Source organism: Thalia democratica, chromosome 1 (genome assembly GCF_965202585.1).
Source record: "Thalia democratica chromosome 1, ktThaDemo2.hap1.1, whole genome shotgun sequence".
NCBI classification, from domain to species: Eukaryota; Metazoa; Chordata; class Thaliacea; order Salpida; family Salpidae; genus Thalia; species Thalia democratica.
Window position 1 is genome coordinate 93,506,035 of NC_139165.1, and position 22,109 is coordinate 93,528,143.

At 25.2% G+C, this 22,109-nt stretch overlaps 1 protein-coding gene across 2 annotated transcripts; it reads left to right on the forward strand.

Moving 5' to 3' along the window:
- Positions 1-9,672: 9,672 nt before the first annotated feature.
- LOC145832566 (uncharacterized) lies at positions 9,673-21,441 on the forward strand. 2 transcript variants are annotated; one of them, XM_082939883.1, is made up of 23 exons: positions 9,673-9,750; positions 9,916-9,939; positions 10,295-10,354; positions 10,723-10,794; positions 11,315-11,422; positions 11,786-11,863; positions 11,992-12,108; positions 12,251-12,322; positions 12,582-12,689; positions 13,085-13,159; positions 13,793-13,909; positions 14,075-14,182; positions 14,555-14,632; positions 14,759-14,875; positions 15,016-15,087; positions 15,445-15,552; positions 15,954-16,028; positions 16,545-16,661; positions 17,383-17,454; positions 17,892-17,966; positions 18,346-18,426; positions 21,067-21,095; positions 21,346-21,441. In XM_082939883.1, exons 1-22 carry the CDS (start codon positions 9,687-9,689, stop codon positions 21,075-21,077), a joined length of 1,809 nt encoding a protein of 602 aa, XP_082796009.1. In that variant the 5' UTR covers positions 9,673-9,686; the 3' UTR covers positions 21,078-21,095; positions 21,346-21,441. The 2 variants fall into 2 exon arrangements, with proteins under 2 accessions (XP_082796009.1, XP_082796016.1); XM_082939890.1 differs by lacking the exons at positions 10,723-10,794; positions 11,315-11,422; positions 11,786-11,863.
- The last annotated feature ends 668 nt before the right edge of the window (positions 21,442-22,109 follow it).

The window sequence follows — 22,109 nt, forward strand, 5'->3', positions numbered from 1 at the left end:
GCCAAAATAAGTTTTTTTTTTCATTTAATAAAATTCTAAATATTTATTATAACTAAATGTAAGTTATTTACTAGTTTAAAAAACATAAAGTTAATTTACTTGTTAAAATGACATTAACAGCAAAAAAAACTTTAAAAACTTTTTTTTTTCATTCATCATAATATAATATTAATCAAAATAATCAACACACATAATAAGTTACAACATGTCTGACCTTGAAATTATTTTAAAAATTAAAACTAATGTATAACAATGACTATAACTTTGACACTTATTTATTGTTAAACTTGTTCTAGAACTAGTCAAAAAAAAAACTAAACTACATTGCAAAATAGAAAAATTAAAGTTTTTTATTTTTCAATGTAGTTTAACTAACCATTTATTTCCTAAGAACTAAAAAACTGACATATTTTTTTATATGTTGTGTTTATACATTTTTTTTTCCATTTTTCATTCATATGACCAAATAATTACTTTTTTTTTGATATTTGCTAACATAAATCTACTTAAAACTTTAAAACAATAAAGCTTAAAATAATTCTAAAATGTTTAAATGACTACAGTAAACTTTAAAAAAAAAGTATTTCATACTACTGCACATCATCCTTTAAAAAAAAACTAGACAAAAAAATCTATAAATAAATTCTACTTGAAACTAATTCAAATAAAAGCTTCTAACAAAATGTTGTTACTAATTTAATTAAAACTTTAAGAGTTGATTATTGTATTATAAAGCTTTAACTTAATTGTTTAGTAGACTAAATTGTAAGTTATACAATTTTAAGTTAAAAAACTTATATTTTTCAAGTTAATTAAAAATAAGTTTAAAAATATATATAAATAAATTATATTATTTACAATGAAGGTACCTTTACCAACCTTGAAGTATAAAGTCAGCTATAATGACCAGAAACTAGTCTGAGTCTGCTGAAGTAAAATGTTGAAAAAAATGCATTTAAAGCCAAAAACTAAACATATTTTTGATAATCATGCTATAACACTTGAAATAATTATACTAATAACAAAAGTATTTAATATTTATAAAATAGAAAAAAGGTTTTAACAAAAAACATTGAATTTATAAAATTAGACTTAGTTCAGAAATCTGCAAAAAAGCTAAAGTTAGCCTAGTTTCTTTTTGTTTAAGGATAAGGTGCAGTAGTATTTGATATTTTTTTAGTATTGTTCTTTTTTTTTTATTTTTTGTTCAAATTTTGGTTTTAAGAAAACTGAATTTTAAAAGAAATTAGAAAAATCTACATTCTTTGACAACAGCTGAAAAAATTGAATAATGAGTTATGTTAAAACTAAAATTTGAGAAAAAATATAAACAAAAAAAAAACTACTAAAAAAATATCAAACTTATATATAAAAGTGTGAAGAAGAATCTAAAAACTTTATTGGTTCGTAAAGGACCATATTTTAGAAGTCTAAAATAAAGTTTAAAGCATTGATCTCTTAAATAAAAAAATATTTGTTTTTGAAATTAACTAAGTAGAATGAAGATTATTTAAGTAAAATTTAACAAAACAAAACTTCAATAAACTATTTTACAGTGGAGTATTTTACTTTAAAATTTGATAAATTTTTCAACTCTTTAATAGTAAATAAAAAAAAATAATTAAATATTGGGTTAAAAATAGTGAAATTATACTTTTAAATAAGATAAACAAAAATTTTTGACATATTTTAAATAAAACTAAAAAACTTTTTTTTTTTTTGGTCATATAGAAACTTATTTTGTTCCTTTTTTGTCAGGATATATAAAGATTTTTCATCCTAGGAAGTCTTTGAAAAACATCAAACACCTGTTAATTTATGTAAAATCTACTTTAACAACTTTAAGGGCATAGGGGGGTCCACCTTGGTTTTTACAAGTTGGTCTTATTTTATCGAGTTTTACCTGAGCTAAGAGAAAATTTTAGCCATTTAAAAATTAAGAAAGTAATTTTTAGATATAAGTGATCAAAGTCCATGACCTCTATAGGTTCTTAATGGAAGGCACAAACCAAAACCGCAAAAAAAGACTAATTCATTAAAAACCTATCTTTGCCTTCATTTTTAACCAATATTCTTCAAAATTTCACAGAGAGTCCATTATTGAATTTAAAAAAGATTAAAGGAAGTATTTTTTTAAATTTTTATAAAAATTGTTTAAAAAAAAAATACTTACTTTTTTTTGCTTTTTTAACTATAATTCTTATTTTTCAAATTCTATAATTTTTATCTTTAAAGTTGAAGCAGTCAAAGTTTTTTAAATTATAAAAGAAACATTTCCTGAAATTTTAAGGTTTCTAGCTCAAAAAATTGGAGCATTTCCTAAACACTTGAAGTAATTATCTCAAAAAAGGTAAAAGAGAATAGATTTTTAGTGAAATAGTCTTTTTGTGCCTTTATAAGGAAGCCTTTTTTTGAGCTGTGTCTATTTATGTGATTTCCCACCTACAAAAAAAATGGACTAAGCGAAATTCCAAAATTTTCATTTTGAGGAGCAACAAATGCACCCTAGTGATTGTTGATGTATTTTTGTTGCAGCGTACATACTTGCTTGGGGATTTGATCTTCATGATTTTCCTACACTTTGTGGTTTTTATTACTGAAATTTTAACCTTGTGAGTGTTTTCCAAATGATGTGTCACCAAGAGATTTTTTTTTTATTTCGGTAGACGATTTTTTTTACTTTTTATTTTTTGGTTAGTTTAATATTAATTTTAAAGAGTAAAGTAGAACTACAGATGATGACAAACTGCTTGCTTGACCTTTATAAAACGTTTAGTGTTGTAGGGTAACAGGAAGTCTGATGTTTATCTACCATAGAAAAAAAATTCAAGTTAAGCTTGAGTAAATTTTTAACTTTTTAAATGTATAATTTTTGGATAAACTAAGTGTTAATTATTGATGTTTTAACAATATTTATGGTAGAAAAGTGTTTGAAGTACAATATTTAAAAAAATTGTATAAAAACTTCACAACAATTTTTTTAATGGAAAAAAAGTAAGTCTGTCTCAAACTGTCCCTTTTACAACAATGTATTCTGGGCTAGAGCGAGTGTGTTACATCATTTGTAAATTACCCTTACAATTAAATATTGTATTTTAAACTAACCAAAAAATTAAATAACCTTCAAAAAAAGAAACCCAGTGTGATTTGTGTCATAAATTCATGAAATTTTGGATATAGTTGGATTTTACTCTGATGAGCATATTTTGTAAGTATTTTTTTTCATTAAAAATTATATATATTATTAATAACTTAATTTTTAATTTATGGTTTACACCATGGTTTTCCAAAGGAATCAACATTGCTCATTTTAAGCTATCATTTATTGTTATAATTAAATTTTCATTAAAAACTGCTGTTTTTCATGAGAAGGTAATATACTCATTTTATTCTCCCACCAAGTAATAGTAATACTGGCTTAATAATAAGCTTACGTTTTAGCACTGTATACATGTGAATTTTTTTGTAGAACATGATGAGTAAACTGATATTTTATTTTTTGTAAATCAAAAAGCAAACACTTTTGTTTTAAAAAATTATACCTAGTTTTATATAAAATGATGTAACTTTTTCTATAAAAAAATTTTGCAGCACAAGTAAGTTCATGTAACATAAGTAAGGAAATTTTTGCATGCTAGGGCAGTTACATGGTTGAAATAAATATTGTGAATGTAATGCACGCTTCATTGGTTTCCCATCAAGTGTTTTAAAGTTTTTAGCATTCAAAGTAAAACTACAAGTAACTAAACTAAGGGCTTTACTTTGGTTTAAAAATGAAAATCAAAAAAAAAGTGTAATATTGAAAAACTATCGATTTACATTTAAATAATTATATTCTATATCGTTTTTATTTTATATGAAAAATTTTAAAAGTTATCTATAAGTTATCCTAGACAAGACGTTTTAAGGTATCCAAGTGGTGTGCAACTTTATAACCCGAAAGGTTTTTTTTGTGCAACAGGTATTACTACCAAATATCTTGAGATTTTTTTGTCATTCAATAAAAAAGAATTTAACAAATATTTTTTACAGTTTTTTATTTTCAAAAAGCAAGGTTTATTTTTAGAATGGTAATATATTATATCGATACTTAAATTATTGACTTTGATACAAACTGATTAAGAGTTTTACTAAAATACACCAATAAGTTTTAAAATTTTAAATAAAAAATTTAATAAACTTTAAGGATCAAAATTATTTTTTAAGCACTTTTTTTACTCATATTATTTTTGACAAAAGCTGTATGTGAACTTTTTTCTTTTGCTATTTATTTAAAAGTTATCTAAACTAAAAATATGTTTTTATATTTTTTAGATTATATAACGCCCACAAAAAAAACTATACGAGAAACTTTTACTTTTTAAAACGTTAATCAATGTAGTCGTTTATAACAACGTAATTTTCGTTTCTAGTTTTGCTCAAAAGTCAGCGTAGAATTAAATTTTGTTTAATTATGTAAATAAAAGTTTTATGTTTAATTAAATTATTTTAGTACGCTAATTTTATAAACTTAACCTCTCCTATTTATTTTAAAGTTGAATATATTTTTTTTTGCAAATATTGAAAACTTAAAATTTGAAGAAGTAGATTAGAACTTTAAAACATCTAACTCTTTTGCTTTGTTTAAAAAATAATTTCTTAATAGTTACATCTAAGCGAAATATACTTACTAATTTAATACTAAAACTAACTTTCAAAGTAAGTGTAACAATTAATAAAATCTGACTGTTTTCAAATATAGCTTATCGTTCTTTTGAAGTTACAATGAGTAAATTTTTTAGATAAGTTAAAAATGTTAAGTTATAAATGTTATTAAAACAAAAAAAAAGCTAAGTCTGATTTTTTTTTTATTTTATTGTTTAAAAACAGTATTGCTTTAAACAATTTCACAATGACATCAAAATAAACTCTTATCCTGCTTTTAACTTTTGTTTAAGGTCGGTTAGAAGTTTTAATTTTTTCAAACTAAAAAGTCTTTGTAAAGTATCAAAGTTTCATAGCTGAATTTTATTTAACACTAAACATACTATCTAAACTTAAAATGAATTATTTTATATCTTTTGTATGACAAAACATCTGTGGTTGATGTACATTAGGTTTTAAAACAATTAAATTGTTACTTAAGAATGTTTGAAAGTTCATAAATATAAAATTAACAACCGTCATAAGTCAAACCTTGCATTAAAAAAACGATTGATAAACAAACCGCTAAAAATGATATAAACTTAAACAGTTAGAAAAATAAACATTAAGAACAACTTTAGTTGCAAAATTCGTGTAAGAAACCTATATACTTAGTCATATTTTTCACAAGAAGGATTCGTAAATAGTATATATAAACCATAGTACTCTAAAACTAAATATATCTAAAATAAATTTTACAGTCGTTTAATCCATTACCATAGTTTTAATATTTATAACGCAAACAAAAATATAGATCGTAGCAATTATTTACCTAATCTAAAGTAATAGAATATGTACGAGTTAAAAATTACAATCTCTTTTTCTAAGCTTACTTAAAAGTCAAAGAAAATCTATATAAGCTATTTTTAAAATAGAAAATAAAATAATTTTTTGGTAGTTTGTTGTTTTTTTAGATAAAAAAGTATTTTATTAGTTTTTTTATAACAGCAAATTAAAAAGATAGTAATAACAACTTAAATTTTATAATTTTCTTTTTACTACTTCAAAACTATAAAAGTACAATACTTTTTAACTGTTTAAACGTCAGTTACTTTGGCTCAAAAATTTTTTTCCTCTGAAACTATTTGTGCAAAAATAAGTGTTTAAAGAAAAATTGTAGTACCTACATACACGACAAAGATATAACTATTATTAATATCTATTTAAAATATGCATAATTTTGTTGTTTTATTTTTGTTGTTAGTTTATAGAACGACCAAGTAGACTGCCACAATACATCTACCACAATACAGTAGATACAACTATCACATCACAGTAAATTGTAACAATACAACTATCACATCACAATGGATTGCAACACTACAACTATCACATCACAGTAGAAAGCAATGTTACAATTATCACATCACAGTAAATTGTAACAATACAACTATCACATCACAGTAGATTGCAACACTACTACTATCACATCACAGTAGATTGCATCAGTACAACTATCACATCACAGTGGACTACAACAATAAAGTTATAACATCACAATAAGTACAACTAACATTTCACTGAAAGTCGCAACGATGCAACTAAAGTTCTCAGGAGTTTTATAATTTAAAATAAATTTGACGCAATTTTATAAAACCCTAGCACTTTCTTGAGTTCTTTTGTTTATACATGTATTAGCTAATTGCAATCCATATTTGCCAATTCGATGTTTTGCGTCAAAGATTAATTTATTAAATAGTACTTGACAAGTCTTAATTCTCATTTGATTTATCTAAAATTAAAACAACTGTGATGAAATACTTGTAGCTTTATAGTGTTACGGATAACTGTGATATGATTGTTGTAGACACCATAATATTGCACACAACATTTACAAATATTTCTAAACTAATAGTTGGTCTATGCATAATTTAAAGTTGTAGGTCGCAATCATAGAGATAGTTGTACTATTTCAAAAAATCCGGTTTTAATGATTAGTTTTGTAACTAATACTAAGTAAAATTAAAGTTTTGATGCTATATTAAAAGTTCATGATTTGTCAAATACTGGTTCAATATTTTGATTTTTTTTATTGCACCAACTTCAATTTATTTTAAATTTTGTTATAAAAGATTGCAAATAATTTTTAAGTAACAAATCAATTATCGAAAATACATAACTATTTTATATCTTCTCACACTAATATTAAACTTCTTGAATAATTAACTAATAGTTTTGGCTTTCTGACAGTGCCTTGAAATTTCTCAAGGTCGACTGTATTTAGCAGATACATATATAAACGTAAAACAACTCAAAAAAGTGCTACGTTTTTTATATAACTGCGTCAAAGGTAGATTTATAAAATACCTGTGATGTGATAGTAGTAATATTGCAACATACTGCGATGTGATAGTTGTATCGTTGAGACCTACTGTGATGTGATAGTTGTATCTTTGCCATCTACGGTGATCGGATAGTTGTAAAATTGCTTTCTACTGTGATGTGATAGTTGTAACATTGCTATCTACTGTGATGAGATAGTTGTAATATTGCAATCTACTGTGATGTGATAGTTGTAATGTTAAGATATACTGTGATGTGATAGTTGTATTGTTGCAATCTACTGTGATATGATAGTTGTAGTGTTGCGTTCTACTGTGATGTGATAGTTGTATTGTTGAGACCTACTGTGATGTGGTAGTTGTAGTATTCTAATCTACTGTGATGTGATAGTTGTAAAAAAGCTGTCTACTGTGATGTGATAGTTGTATTGTTGAGTCCTATTGTGATGTGATAGATGTATCCTTGCAATCTAGTGTGATCGAATAGTTTTTACTTTTTATAAACCAGGTTCAAATCAGTTTCCTTACTTAAGTTTATAATCAGTTAAAAAAAAATGAACAATTTTATTCATCTAACGCTTTTATTGTATTTCTTTTAAATTTTGATCTTTTTAATAATTTTAGATTTTTTCTAATTCAACACTCATACGATGCTAAGGCAGTTAATGAAAATAAAAATACAAGAAAAGCTAATAATTTAAATGAAAGTTTCAGCTTTTGTTTAACCAAAAACTTTCAAAAGTTATCACATTTGTTATGTTTACTTTTATGTAGAAAAGATAATTAAAATAAGTAAGTTATTAAAAACGGTATATAAGAACTGATAACACCGCAATATTTTTTGTGAGCTAAGACTTATGAAATGTGAAAGAGTAAAATAAGTTTAAACAATAACATAAAGCTAAATAGCTAATAAGCATAGTAACGTTAACAGTATAAAGTTAAATCGAAACTCTTAAACAATAAGTGTTTTTTGAAAACTGTCTAATTTTTTTAAGTTTTAATGTTTGTATCTATTAGTCTGTATTAAAACAAAAAGTGTAAACACTAAAAAAAACAACTTTGTACTTTTTGTTTCTCATATCCTTGTGAAATATAACTCGCTGTTTAAAAAGCTTATATGGTTTTAAACTAGAAGTAATTTTTAATTAGTACTAAGATAAGATTACTTATTTGCTTATTCAAAGTATAGTTTTGAATAAAACTTTATAATTTCTTTTAAATATTGACTTACATTAACATATGAAGTTTTCTAAAATTTTATAAATACGAATAAAAAACTGTTAACGTTGGAAGCTTAATATTTTTATCAAGTTACAAACTGGTGGCTTAACAATCATCAAATTATATTAAAAGTAATAAACTTAGATTGTAGTACAGTTTACAGTTTTAGTATTAGAGTTATATATATGCAAGCAATAGTCATTTTTTATTGACAAAAACTTCTTTATATTTAAAGGAACAATGACACTAAATTTGTAACAAAACAATTTTTAAAACGACACAAGTAACTATTGAGAACAAGTTTTAGGATCAGTAATTTTAAAAGGTCTGTGTATTGTATATCTAATAATACTTTTTACACGCGGTATTTTATTGTTGTAAATAACTTAACATATCATGATTTTTTTAATAATTTTTAACAACATTAACTTTTGTCAGACTATACAAAATTTTAGAAAGATATTGTTAATTGAGGCTAATGTGCCACAAATAAAATTGAAAATGTCTAATGAAATTTTAATTTTGTACGTTTATAAAGTTTTACAAAGTGCATCAGAAGGTTCTAAAATAGTTAGTTTTAGTAGGAAATAAAGTAATACACTTTACAAACTTTGTTATTTAAATAGACAACTTCAAGCTATTAATGACTTATGTACAGTTTAAAATATTTTTAACTGCTGCAAAAGTTTTAAATAAAAAAACTTAAGTCGAAAAAAACTAAAACTTTTAAAAATTATCTATTATAAGTTTAATTTAAAAATTAGTATTTTTGTTATTAAAAATTTGAAATCAAAAACAAAACTATGCCATGTCAGTTAAAGTTTGTTAAAAAACTATTAGTTATCATACAAAAACTTACTTTATTTTACCCAAAACAAATTAATTTAATCTATTAACAACAACAAATATTTTGAAAAGTTTATAGAGTTTTACAATTTATTTGATACTTTACTTATAAAATAATTGATTTAATAAATCTTAAAGTTGGACTTTAAACTTTATTTTTGAAACAAATAAGATAAAATGATTGTCAAGGAAACTTTACTTAAAACTGTAAAAATAACTTTTTTGATAAAAACTATTTAATTTACACCATTGTGACTATTTTTAGCGATTTCGGTTAAATATTAAGTGTTACTGAATTAATACAGCAAACTTAACTATAACTTTTTTTAATTATTTGTATTAAGATAAGACATCAGCTAATGATAAAAATCCTTGCGAAAAAGTTTAAATTTATATATATTTTGAATTATTGTAACTTATCGTTCAGTATTTTATTCTTTAATTAGTAAAGTACAAAGTTTGGAATAGCATTTTATTAAGTCTAGAAAAATTATTGTTTATTTTTAATTAAAAGATTGGTCCTACGTGATTTCCTTTGTTTTGATTAAACCACTCTTTTTTAACACCTACGTTTAAAAATTTTTTTATATAAGCTTTCAATTGTCGTTCATATTATCTGATATTTATATTAATTTATCAACTGAAACAATTATGAAGTTCTGTTTGGTTGTCGCTCTTTCTTTTGCTTTTGTAGCAACTTCAATGTCTAAAGCTGGTATGTTTGATTATACATAACAATTTAAAAGTTTTTACTACTAATAAGGATACGACTAAAGTTTTAGAATTTAGTTTAAAGTAACAACTAAATTTCTGATTACTTTCCTACCATTATTTGTGCATTTATTTTTATATTAAAGATTTAAATAAATTAATTTTACAGTTAAGTCTATGGACAACGCTGATGGTAAGAAATTTTTAATAATTTGGTTAAAGTTAAAGAAAAAGTTTACGTTATAAATTTTTACCTCTTTTTAAATAAAACTCAAAAAAAAATTAATAGTATACATAGTATCAAAGTTTTATTTTATTAGATTTATTTCAACTTGAAATGTTTAAAAAAAATTAAAAATTTTTTCAAATCGAAAATACTTGTTTTATACACACTTATAAATCAAACTAGTTATAAGAATTGTATTAAAAATAGTAAAACGTCGATAAAAAGCTTACCTTTTATCAAAAATTTTCTTTTCTTTATTTATTCTTAATAGTTTACTTAAAAGTAAATAAAAAAAGCATTTAAAACTAAACATTATTTAAAGTTGCAAAAATGATGGCAAACGATTTAATCAAAGACGGAAACACAAAAGAAAACAAAGACTGTTAGTTTTAATTAATAAAAATACTATTAATACTTTCAAATATGTTTATATTCAGCTAACAAAAAATCAATTTAAGTAAGTTAAACGTAAAACAAAGTTTACAATCTTTATAGTTTAAAAATTAATTTGTTTGTTTATAACCGTTTGTTGCCGTCTACAAATAAAAGATGGTAATATAATCTTAGCATCAAAACATAAAAAACTACAATAAAGTTAATAATGATATCATTTAAAGAGCTTATTAGTATGGTTTATACTTCAGCTTAAAAAAATTTTTACAAACTTTATCCAGCAAAGTTTGTTAAGTTAAAATTAAAAAAGAAACTTTAAAGTTTTAGTTGTTTTTGAAACTTGACGAAAATAAACAGTTTTACTCGGACTTGCTCTGCACAGTATTATGAGAGGAGATTTAGCTAAAGACAGTGAAGTTAAAAACGACTGTAAGTTTTAAATTATATTTAAAGTTAAACTGCGATGATGCATTTAAATGAATACAATGCTAGGCATACATAGTTAGACATATTTGAGGTTTTAAAACTTTTTTTAACCAACCAAATGTAAAGCATTTGGTAACTTAATAGACATCCATTTAAATTAAAGTCAGATTTTGTTATTATTTAGTCAACGCAAGATCAAATTAAGTAAGTTAAACGTAATACAAAGTTTACAACCTTATAGTCTAAGATTTAATTTTTTGTTTACAACCGTTTTTTGACATCTAAAAAAAATTTTAACAAGTTTTGCAAGATGATAATATAATTTTAGCTTACCTTCAAAAAAGATAAAATTTGAAGCAAAGTTCATAGATTTTTTCAATTGAAACAGCTTATCAGTTTATTTAATACTGTCATTAAACTTATTTTTTTTTAAATAAAATTAACACGTAAAAAGTTTTAAGTTCTGTTTGAATAAAAAACTTTAAAATTATATTGGTTTTTAAAACTAAACGAAAATAAACAGTTCTCTTCGGGCTAATTCACCACGCTATCAGAGGAGTAGCTGGAGTTGCTCATCACGCAATCGGTGCTGTTAGAGGACTTGGTCATGCCATACTTGGAGATGAAGAAAGTAAGGAAAATGCATAATAACAAACTTCAAGTTAAAACAATATTAAAAAAATATTTTTATTGGAATGTAAAAAACCATAAATGTTTAATTAGTGATAGCTTTTATGCAGAGTTTACAATTAAAATTAAATTAATATTTTGCTTTAGAGATTATTAGAAAAATGTTAGTTTCTTATAAAAAGTTTATAATTAAAGACACGAAAATAAGATTTTTTTTTATTCATAATTCCTTATCAAAACACTTTTTTTTCTTAAATAGCTAATAATGTTTGATTTAGTTAGATTAACAGACATAAAATGCTTATCCAACTTTAAAATATGTATAATTTTGTTAGCACTAAAATTAAAACTACGTTTAAATCAGGCAACAAATTGGCTAAAGAAATAACAGATGAACTTCTTAAACAGACAAATATGGAAGACAACAAAGAAAACAGAGATTGTTAGTATTTGATTTATTTTATAACTTAATTACTGATTTTTCGAAGTATAGGTTATTTTTTTATTAATATGTCAACACCTTAACCACTTGGATTTAGTTTATTTCTTGACCAAATATTAAATAAACAGTTCTCTTCGGAATTATTCACCACGCTATAAGAGGAGTAGCCGGAGTTGCTCATCACGCAATCGGTGCTGTTAGAGGACTTGGTCATGCCATACTTGGAGATGAAGAACAAAAAGATTGTTAGTTATACAATAGTTTTAAGTTATCAATGATAAAAACTCGGTAATTTTGCTCAACTAATCTGATTTTAGTTATGGTACAAACTTTTAATTGACAAATATTTATTTTTGATTATCTGTTTGAAATAAATATATTTTTTAGTCGCTCAAGTTTTGGCTAAACAAATGGTAGAGGACATTCGCCAAGCTAAAGACAGCAAAGCTAAAAACGATTGTAAGTTTTAAAACTATATATTAAGTTTTACTGCGATAATAAACTTAAATAAAATGATAGGCATATACAATTTTTTTTTAATTTTCGTGTTTAAAGTATTTGAAAACAACTGTATGTAAAGCATTGGTAGTCATAGTTAAACATCTATTTAAAATGAAGTCGGCATTTATTAGACTGTGATAAGTTTATTCTCTGAGATACATAATCTTTAAGTTAAATGTTTTATTTCAAAATAATATAAACTTTTATTTAAATTTAGTTATCTTTGGACTTATTCACCACGCTATCAGAGGAGTAGCTGGAGTTGCTCATCACGCAATCGGTGCTGTTAGAGGACTCGGTCATGCCATACTTGGTGATGAAGAAAGTAAGTTAAGCAAGAAGAATTTTGTAGTTACTTCTTAAAATCCTTAAGTTAATATCATATATAATTAAATAACAAAATATGATTTTTTTAACAAGTTCTTTATAATTATTTTTTAGACATATGTGAGAGAATAAACTTAGTCTTTCAATTTTTGTTTTACTAGTAGCCTATACTGGTTTAAACACTTAATTGCCAAAACTTGAGATTTTATTTTAAGACTAAGGTATTTTAGCAGGTAAAACAGCTTTTTAATTAATTAAATAGGTTTAAGCCAAAATTTTTGAAAAAAATTTGTAAGCATCTTTACACTATCAAACTCATATACAAAACAAAAATATTTGTTTTACAATAAGTAAATTTAATATACCATTTATTAATAAAACCTTTTAAAACAGTTAATGATATGGCAAACAAAGTCATGGACGAGCTTGTAAAAGACGGACTTGAAGTAAATGACAACAACAGAGACTGTGAGTTTATTAACAATTTGATAACATCTGATTTTTTGCTTAATCTAAAATTAAGCTAGATAAATTTGGTTTACGGTTAACGCTTTTTATTGACGGTTTCAGTTTTGTCTTTACTATAAATATAAATTTAAAGCTAATCTTTTTGAACTTAGAACAGATGAAATCTAAAAACTGCGTGAAATTAAAAATTTAGTGTAGGAACAAGCAAATGTTTAAGTACGCAGGCATCAATTTAAAAAAATGTTTTACAAAAAAATATTAACTAGATTTTAATTTTCATCAGGCCGTGTATATGTTAAAAAACTCTTAAAAGTTCAAAAACACCTTAAAATTTAAAATTAAAACTAGATAGTAATTTTACAAGCACAGCTAAGTAATAATAATCTATAAAATCATTTTCAAACAGAGTCTTATCAAAAAGCTCAATTTTAAATATTTTGCACTTGTCATTTTAAACTTATAAATACGTGGCATGCCTGATATTTCTGTTGGCGAGCCAGCCTGAGAGTTGTACGTTTTCAAACCCTATATTTATAACAAACTCATAACAAATATTTAAAAGAGTGTACACTATTTATTTTATTGTAATTCATTTGACGAGTTAATTACGAGAGTGTGTTATTTTTAATTCAGTCATCTTCGGACTTATTCACCACGCTATCAGAGGAGTAGCCGGAGTTGCTCATCACGCAATCGGTGCTGTTAGAGGACTCGGTCATGCCATACTTGGTGACGAACAACAAAAAGATTGTTAGTTTGAAAAACATTTTTAACCACTCAATTTAACCTCTTCTTTTACAACTTTGTGTTGAGCATTTAAAAATTTTTAATTAGTGTTAATTGCGCTATTTAGTTCACAGCTTCAAAAAAGTATAATTTTTAGCCATAATTAATTATAAAGAACACAAAAAACAGTTCTCTTCGGAATTATTCACCACGCTATCAGAGGAGTAGCTGGAGTTGCCCATCACGCAATTGGTGCTGTTAGAGGACTTGGTCATGCCATACTCGGTGATGAAGAAAGTAAGCTATAACAAATTTTAAATTGAAAACTCAGTAAAAGTGTTAATATTTAAAAATCTATCATTAGAGTGTTTCAAGACATCATGCCTCATAAATAGATCTTGTACTTACGAATAGATTAAACATTTTCTTGAGTATTTTATTCAAAATATTAAGAGTTTCCTATGCAACAAGTCTAGTTAAAGACACAAATTAAGATACTTGCTCTTGAAAACTAAAATTTACATCAAATACTTACTTGTTCTGATTTTTTAATATTTTATCAAGAATCTTAGGATACTTTTTCTTTGGTTAAAAAAGTTAAAAATACTAATTCATTTTTAAGATATGTATTTTTTTGTTAGCACAAAAATTAAATTAAGTTTAAAACAGGCAACAAATTGGCTAAAGAAATGACAGATGAACTTCTTAAACAGGCAAATATGGAAGACAACAGAGAAAACAGAGATTGTTAGTTTTAAATAAACTTGTGTCATCTTTTAGTTATTATGTTTTTACAAGCATTTATATATATATTAACACATTAATATTTTTTTTAGGTTTAGTTAATTTCTTGACTAAATATTTAATAATTAGTTCTCTTCGGACTTATTCACCATGCTATCAGAGGAGTAGCTGGAGTTGCTCATCACGCAATTGGTGCTGTTAGAGGACTTGGTCATGCCATACTCGGAGATGAAGAACAAAAAGATTGTTAGTTATAAAATACTTCTACAGTGACAAAATTATTAAAACTCAGCAGTTTATGTTTAACTTATCTGATTTTAGTCACAATACTAGCTGTTTATTTACACTAAACTGCTTATGTTTTTTAATTGTATTTTCATTTTTAGTCGCTCAAATTTTAGCCAGACAAATGGTAGAGGATATTTACCAATCTAAAGACAGCAAAGCTAAAAACGATTGTAAGTTTTTAAACTGTTTAAACAATATGGTTTAAGTTTTAGTTCTTTTATGAGTTTAAAAGTATGCTAGGCAAATATTATCAACATTTTTGCATACTTAAAAATGTTTGAAATTAACTATATAAAAAGAATTTGGTAACTTCAAAGACAATTCATTTTATTTAAGTCTGAATTTAATTAAGATTTGAAAGATCTATTTATTTAAATTTAGCTTTTTTAAAGTTTAAAATAATTACATATTAGTTTAACCTGTAAGTAAATTATCGAGATTTTATAAAAGTTATTAATTGTGTAAATACATGTGCCATTTTGTAGCATACTCTTTTTAAATGTTTTTGAAATTATCTTTAAACTTAGTCATCTTCGGACTTTTTCACCACGCTATCAGAGGAGTAGCTGGAGTTGCTCATCACGCAATTGGTGCTGTTAGAGGACTCGGTCATGCCATACTTGGTGATGAAGAAAGTAAGTTAAACTGAAATATTATTTTAATGTTTAAATCCTAAAGTTAACAACATGTCTAACTAAGTTACACAACAAGATACTTCCTAACTTAATCTCAAGATTTATTTTTCGAAGAAACATAAAATAAAAAGCTACTGTTTGCAGACAAGTTTTAAAAAATTCAAGAACATTGTGCAGTTTAATAACTTTTACTAAGTTAAGCAGTTATTATTCTAAGCTTAAAATTTTAAACAAAGACTAAGTTATTTATATAAAAACATAATTTTCTTACTTTTACTAGATTTTTTTTTAAACTGTTTTATAAACACTATAATATAAACAAACTTTTACACAAAACAAACGTACTGTTTTTACACTAGTTAAAGTCAAATGAAGATTTTTTATTATAAAATTGAAAACAGTCAATGATATGGCAAACAAAGTTATGGACGAACTTGTAAAAGACGGACTTAAAGTAAATGACAACAACAGAGACTGTGAGTTATTAACAACCTAATAACATGTGCTTTTTTAGTTTATCTGAAATTTAACTATATAAATTAGTTTTACTGGTTGTATTAAAATGGATTTTAAAGATAAAATAATTTCTTTTTTTAAATATTAGTTAAAGTTAAATATTTCTTTAAACTTAAAACTAAACTAAACCCTTATATTGAACAAAAGCGAAATCTTTTTGTTAGTTTAAAGGTATACCATCAAAATCGATCCGCGTTCAAAATCCACCCGATTTTTATTTTATACTTTTTTTTAATCATTCATTATTTTAGACATTTTTGAATTTTTTTAATCTATTTTTCACTTTTACTGTTACCTCTAACCCTTACCCTCGATGGTAAGCGGTTTTCGAATTTGACTGGGTGTATTTTAAATGCGGGTGGATTTGAATGTGCCCCAGTTTAAAAGTGGAAAAAAGAATTTATTAAATTATTATAATTATAGTTATGTGTTGACTGAGAACTTTCACTTTTTTAAAATTTAACGAAAACAAACAGTTTTCTTCGGACTTATTCACCACGCTATCAGAGGAGTAGCTGGAGTTGCTCATCACGCAATCGGTGCTGTTAGAGGACTCGGTCATGCCATACTTGGTGACGAACAACAAAAAGATTGTAAGTTAAAAAGACATTTTAGAACCACTTATTAGCTGAGGGAGACTATTTAAAAACTAACTTTTTAAATTTTTATGGTTTAAGTTAGTTGCAATAGTTTGATGAACCAAATACTTACGTGGACTTTCGAAACTATATACTAATAAACTTTACTTTAATAATTTTCCAAACTATCAAGATTTCGAAAAAATATAATTGTTTTTGTTTCATTAAGTTAAGCGCACTTATTTTAAAACTTTTTAATACAAAGTTTTACGTTTATATTGCAATCATTCTCATTTAAGATATAAAGCTTTAAAATGAATTATATTTTAATTTATTTTACAATGTCTTTGTTATCGTTTATTAATATTTTTTTTAGAAAGTTAGTTTTTCAATATTTTAACTATTTTTTAAACTGTTTTTACTCGTAAGAAGATTAAAAAAACTGTACTTTAGAAATACTTTTTAGTACTCTCATTCGTTCTTCATTTAAAAAAACTATAATAGAATAACAACCACAACTTTTTTGTATTTAGTAGAAATAGAAATTTTGAAATAAGTTATACTTATAAACTATTCTTTTATAAACCCTATAAGTGAATTATATGAATCGATTTTGATAATCGCTCAACGTTATTTAATTTTGCAATTTAGAATATTTTTCATTTTTTAAAACAGGCTTTATGTTTAAGCTAAATTAAAAAAAAAAACATTAAGTTTAAATAACGTTTAACTTCAGACTATTATGGATACGGATACGGACACCCTTATTACCATCATCATTACTATGGTGACAACAACAACAACGATGGTTTGTTATTATAGTTATAAGTATGTCTTGTTGATACAATATGATCACTGAATTTAAAAACTTACTTTAAATTTTTTTAGCTAAGTATTTTAAATACCTCGATAGTTTTTAATGTTATTTTGCCATACTCAGAAAGCTTACTTTATTCGTATTTTTCGCCAAAAATGTTCTATATTTGTTGTAAAAGAATGCAAAGAAAGTTTTATACAAATGTATAATTATTTCATTGTTAATTTATAACTTGATGTGTTTTAGGAAGATAGTGGCAATAACAATAAAAAGTGTTTGTTTTTACCACTTTAGATATTTGTTTTACAATGATGCTTATTGAGAGATTATTAAGCCATTTTTTTTTTCATGTTTAGACTTAGTTTTATATTAACCATGTCAAGTGGTGCTATGTATAGATTTAATTTAATATTATTATTCAAAATCAGATTACTATTATGGATACGGATACGGACATCCTTATTACCATCATCATTACTATGGTGACAACAACAACAATGATGGTTTGTTTTTATGATTATAAGTATATTTTTGATACAACATATTTATGATGTTTTTATGATACAATATAACCATTTCCTTTTTAAATTGACTTTATTCAGTATTTTACTTTATGTATACATTTAATTTACAACTAATTAAAAATATCTTATATACTTGTTACTTTGTTCAAAAGTTGAAGTTATTTTAATAGCAAACATTTAAAGTTTAAATGTAAAGTAACAAAAAATATCAATTTGTACTAATTTTAATACATTTGAACAAATATGTTTTTGTTTTGTACAAAACATATTTACTACAATATTTAAATTAGAAAGTATTAGCGACACAAAATATTGAGTTTAAACAAAAATTAACAAAAATATAATAATTAATAATCAGATTACTACTATGGATACGGATATCACCACGGTTACCACCACGGGTATTATCACCATGGTTACTATGGTGACGTAAGCAACGGTTAGTAGTTTTTTTGAGATATTTTTCCAAATGTTAACTGCGGCACTTAGTGTACTTTTCGGGAACGGGTCACTTTTGCACGAGCGTCACTTTTGCACGAAGGGTCACTTTTGCACGAGGGGACACTTTTGCACGAGGGTCACTTTTGCACGAAGGGTCACTTTTGCACGAGGGGACACTTTTGCACGGCGACTCTTTTGCACGAGCGTCACTTTAGCACGAGGGGACACTTTTGCACGGCGTCACTTTTGCACGCAGGGTCACTTTTGCACGAGGGGACACTTTTGCACGGCGACTCTTTTGCACGAGCGTCACTTTTGCACGAGGGGACACTTTTGCACGGCGACTCTTTTGCACGGAGGGTCATTTTTGCACGGCGACATTTTTATTTTTAATTGTTTTTTTTCTTACTTAAATAATTTTCGCTTTTAAACTTAAGTTGTTTTGAATACATAAAATGTGGTAGTTTTTTTTATGAAAATTTAATGCAAAGACTTTGTTTGAAGTTTTACGTAGAACAATATAATAACATACCACAGTTCATTAATTTATATTTTTTAGCTTATATTAAATAAACTAGATGAATACACATTTTTAATTTTAAATAAAAACAGTTTTGAATATATTAAATGAAAATAGTCTGAATTTTTTTACTTTTCAAACAGGAAAATAAACTTAATTTAGTAAGGCTTTAGTACGTTTGAGTATTATTTTTTACTTGTTTTCTCTTAATGTTATAATTAGCATTATATAGTTGTTGAACAAATATTTTAAATTTATTGTAATTTTAAACAATAGTTAAATTAAAAACAAAGATTTAGTTAGTTTTTGAAGATTAAAGGTATTTAAGATTTTACTTGTTGTTTATTTTTATTTTTTAATTTAGCGTGAGAATAAAAAAAGCAATAAAATAGCGCATTTTTCATGGTTTAAACTTAGATTATTTCATAACAATAATGTTGCATGATCATGATAAGCCAATGAGAGAGTAATATTTGGAAGTTTAAACTTATGTTCATCAAAAATATCAAGAGATGCTTACACCAGCATTCCATGATTATGAAATAAACCGATGAGAGCCTAACGTTAATGTCCTTGGAGCGTTAGGTTTCTATTTTTGTCAATGCATTTAATTACTTGATGTTGATCGTTCTACATCAAATCGTAAATCAATATAAGTTTGTGGTTAAAATTTTGCTTTTTATTTGACCTATAAACTTTATATCAAATAATGATTTTATATTTGTTATAATAAATAAACTATATGTGTTATTTTATCTTTTATTTATGTGTCCTCCAGTTTAAGTGGTCTAGGTTTTGATGCCTAGGTTCATCATATAAACAATAAACTTGTAACCGTATAGTAAAATATATAAAAAGGCATAGTTTTCATTAATATATTAAAATTCAAAATAAACTAGAACAACTTACTTACATTTAAAATATATTTTATCCTGGTTTCTATATAAATTAACTTTATTGTCCCTGGTATGAATCTTTTATAAATAATCTTATTTTATCTTTTCGTTAGTTTGTTTCTAACAGTAACTTTTACTGTTTAAAATTTTAGGCCTTTCATTTTTTGTCTTTAGTATAGGTATATTATAACATTTTAGTTTTCAGTTTCTTTTTTATGTTACAGACTTGGTAGTAGCTAAAAAAACTTTTAATCGGCCTGCATGCAAAATTGATTTTCCGTGCGAAAAAGTCATCGAGCCAAAATGTCGCTGTGCAAAAATTTCATCGTAAAAATGTGACATTGTGCAACAATGCAGCCGTAAAAAATTGTCATCATCGAAAAATTTCGCCGTGCAAAAGTGTCTCCTCGTGCAAAAGTGACCCTCCGTGCAAAAGTGTCACCTCGTGCAAAAGTGACCCTCCGTGCAAAAGTGACGCCGTGCAAAAGTGTCCCCTCGTGCAAAAGTGACCCTGCGTGCAAAAGTGACGCCGTGCAAAAGTGTCCCCTCGTGCTAAAGTGACGCTTGTGCAAAAGAGTCACCGTGCAAAAGTGTCCCCTCGTGCAAAAGTGACCCTTCGTGCAAAAGTGTCCCTCGTGCATAAGTGTCCTCTCGTGCAAAAGTGACGCTCGTGCAAAAGTGACGCTCGTGCAAAAGTGACACCCACCCGTACTTTTCAGTTTAGATTTACTTCAGTAAATCAATACAAAATATTTTGTGTTAAAAACTGCGTTAGGCTCTTATTTTGATAATTAGTAACTACTAGTGATTTATTATTGCGTAGTTTTGGTAAAAAATGCACTATTTTATTGGATACTGCCAGCGAACAAATTTTTACAAAAAACTTGATAATTAGTAATGTAAGGTTGCCGAGATCTGCCGTAAGAAATGCAGCATAATTATTTTTATTTATTTTACTGAAACTTTTTTATTGAGAACCATTAGTTCTAGGCTTTTTTAAGTATTCTAAATTGTTTATTAATCGAATAAAAGACACATTTCAAAACAGTATAAACATTTATGAGTTTTGTTTACTAACATTTATTTTGAAAAAAATCAAGTAAGCTTTTTTTAAGTAAAGCTTAATGAGTTATGTTTGAATTAATTAAGTTTTAGGCCTTAGCTGTTTAATTAATAAAAATTAAATTAACCTAAGTAACTTAAAAAGTTATTTTTTACACAGATCAAGCTTAAGCTCATTCCAGACACTATGTAAGTTTGTTCTACAATTAATAAATGTTACTATGTTAAACTAAATGACAAAATATTTGAATATTTTCATCTTAAATTTTCAAACTTTTTTAATAAAAATTTTCTTATTAGAAGATAAAGTATTGCTGTTCAAAAATTACTTTAATACAACATTTGAGAATAAAAAATTAATAAAACATACTAAAAAACTAAGTTATACAGCAGTGTTCATTGCATATTTTATTAATTTTAAAATTTATATTATTTTCAGATTCAGCTGGTTTTTGATACCGAACAATGACAAACTAAAATAATCTGATTTCATCGTTTTTTTTATTTTTAACCAATAAACTATAACTTGCATCAATATTATTTGTTTTTTAAACTTTACAAGAATAAAAATAGTTACTTTAAAAAACAAGAATAAAAAATGTTTTTCTAAGATAAAACGGATCTTAGTAGTAGTTTTAAAGCTACATTTTGTTGAATAATTTAATCTGAAGCTATTTAGTCAAAATATATAGATTATTGAACGATTAAAAAAACAGTCAAAATATTTGGTCCTAGGACCTGGTGCAAAAAGAACCTCTGAGAAATCAAAATAATTTATCGAGTCGTACACCACTTGGATACCTTTTAACGTCTTATCCAGGAAAAAAAATAATGTGGTTGTTAACAATTAAATTAAAACGTTGAAAAAAACTTTTTATAAAGTGTTACTCAGTTAAAATATAAGTCTTTAACATAGAATAGATCTTACCGAAGAAAAAAATTGAGAGATATCATTTTTTTTGCAGAAAATTTTAATTAGTGATATTTTAATATGAAAATTTTGTATCTGTGTAATCAAGGTAAATAAAAACTTTACAGCTAAAAAAATAATAAAGGTATAACGAACATTTTCTCAATAAAATACATAGTTATGAATTGCAAATTATGGCTCAGATAATTAGTTGTCGCAAACCAAAACAAATTAAACTTAGCAATGTGCTGGAAACAAACAAAACTAACTATCAAAAAACAACGCTTAATCAA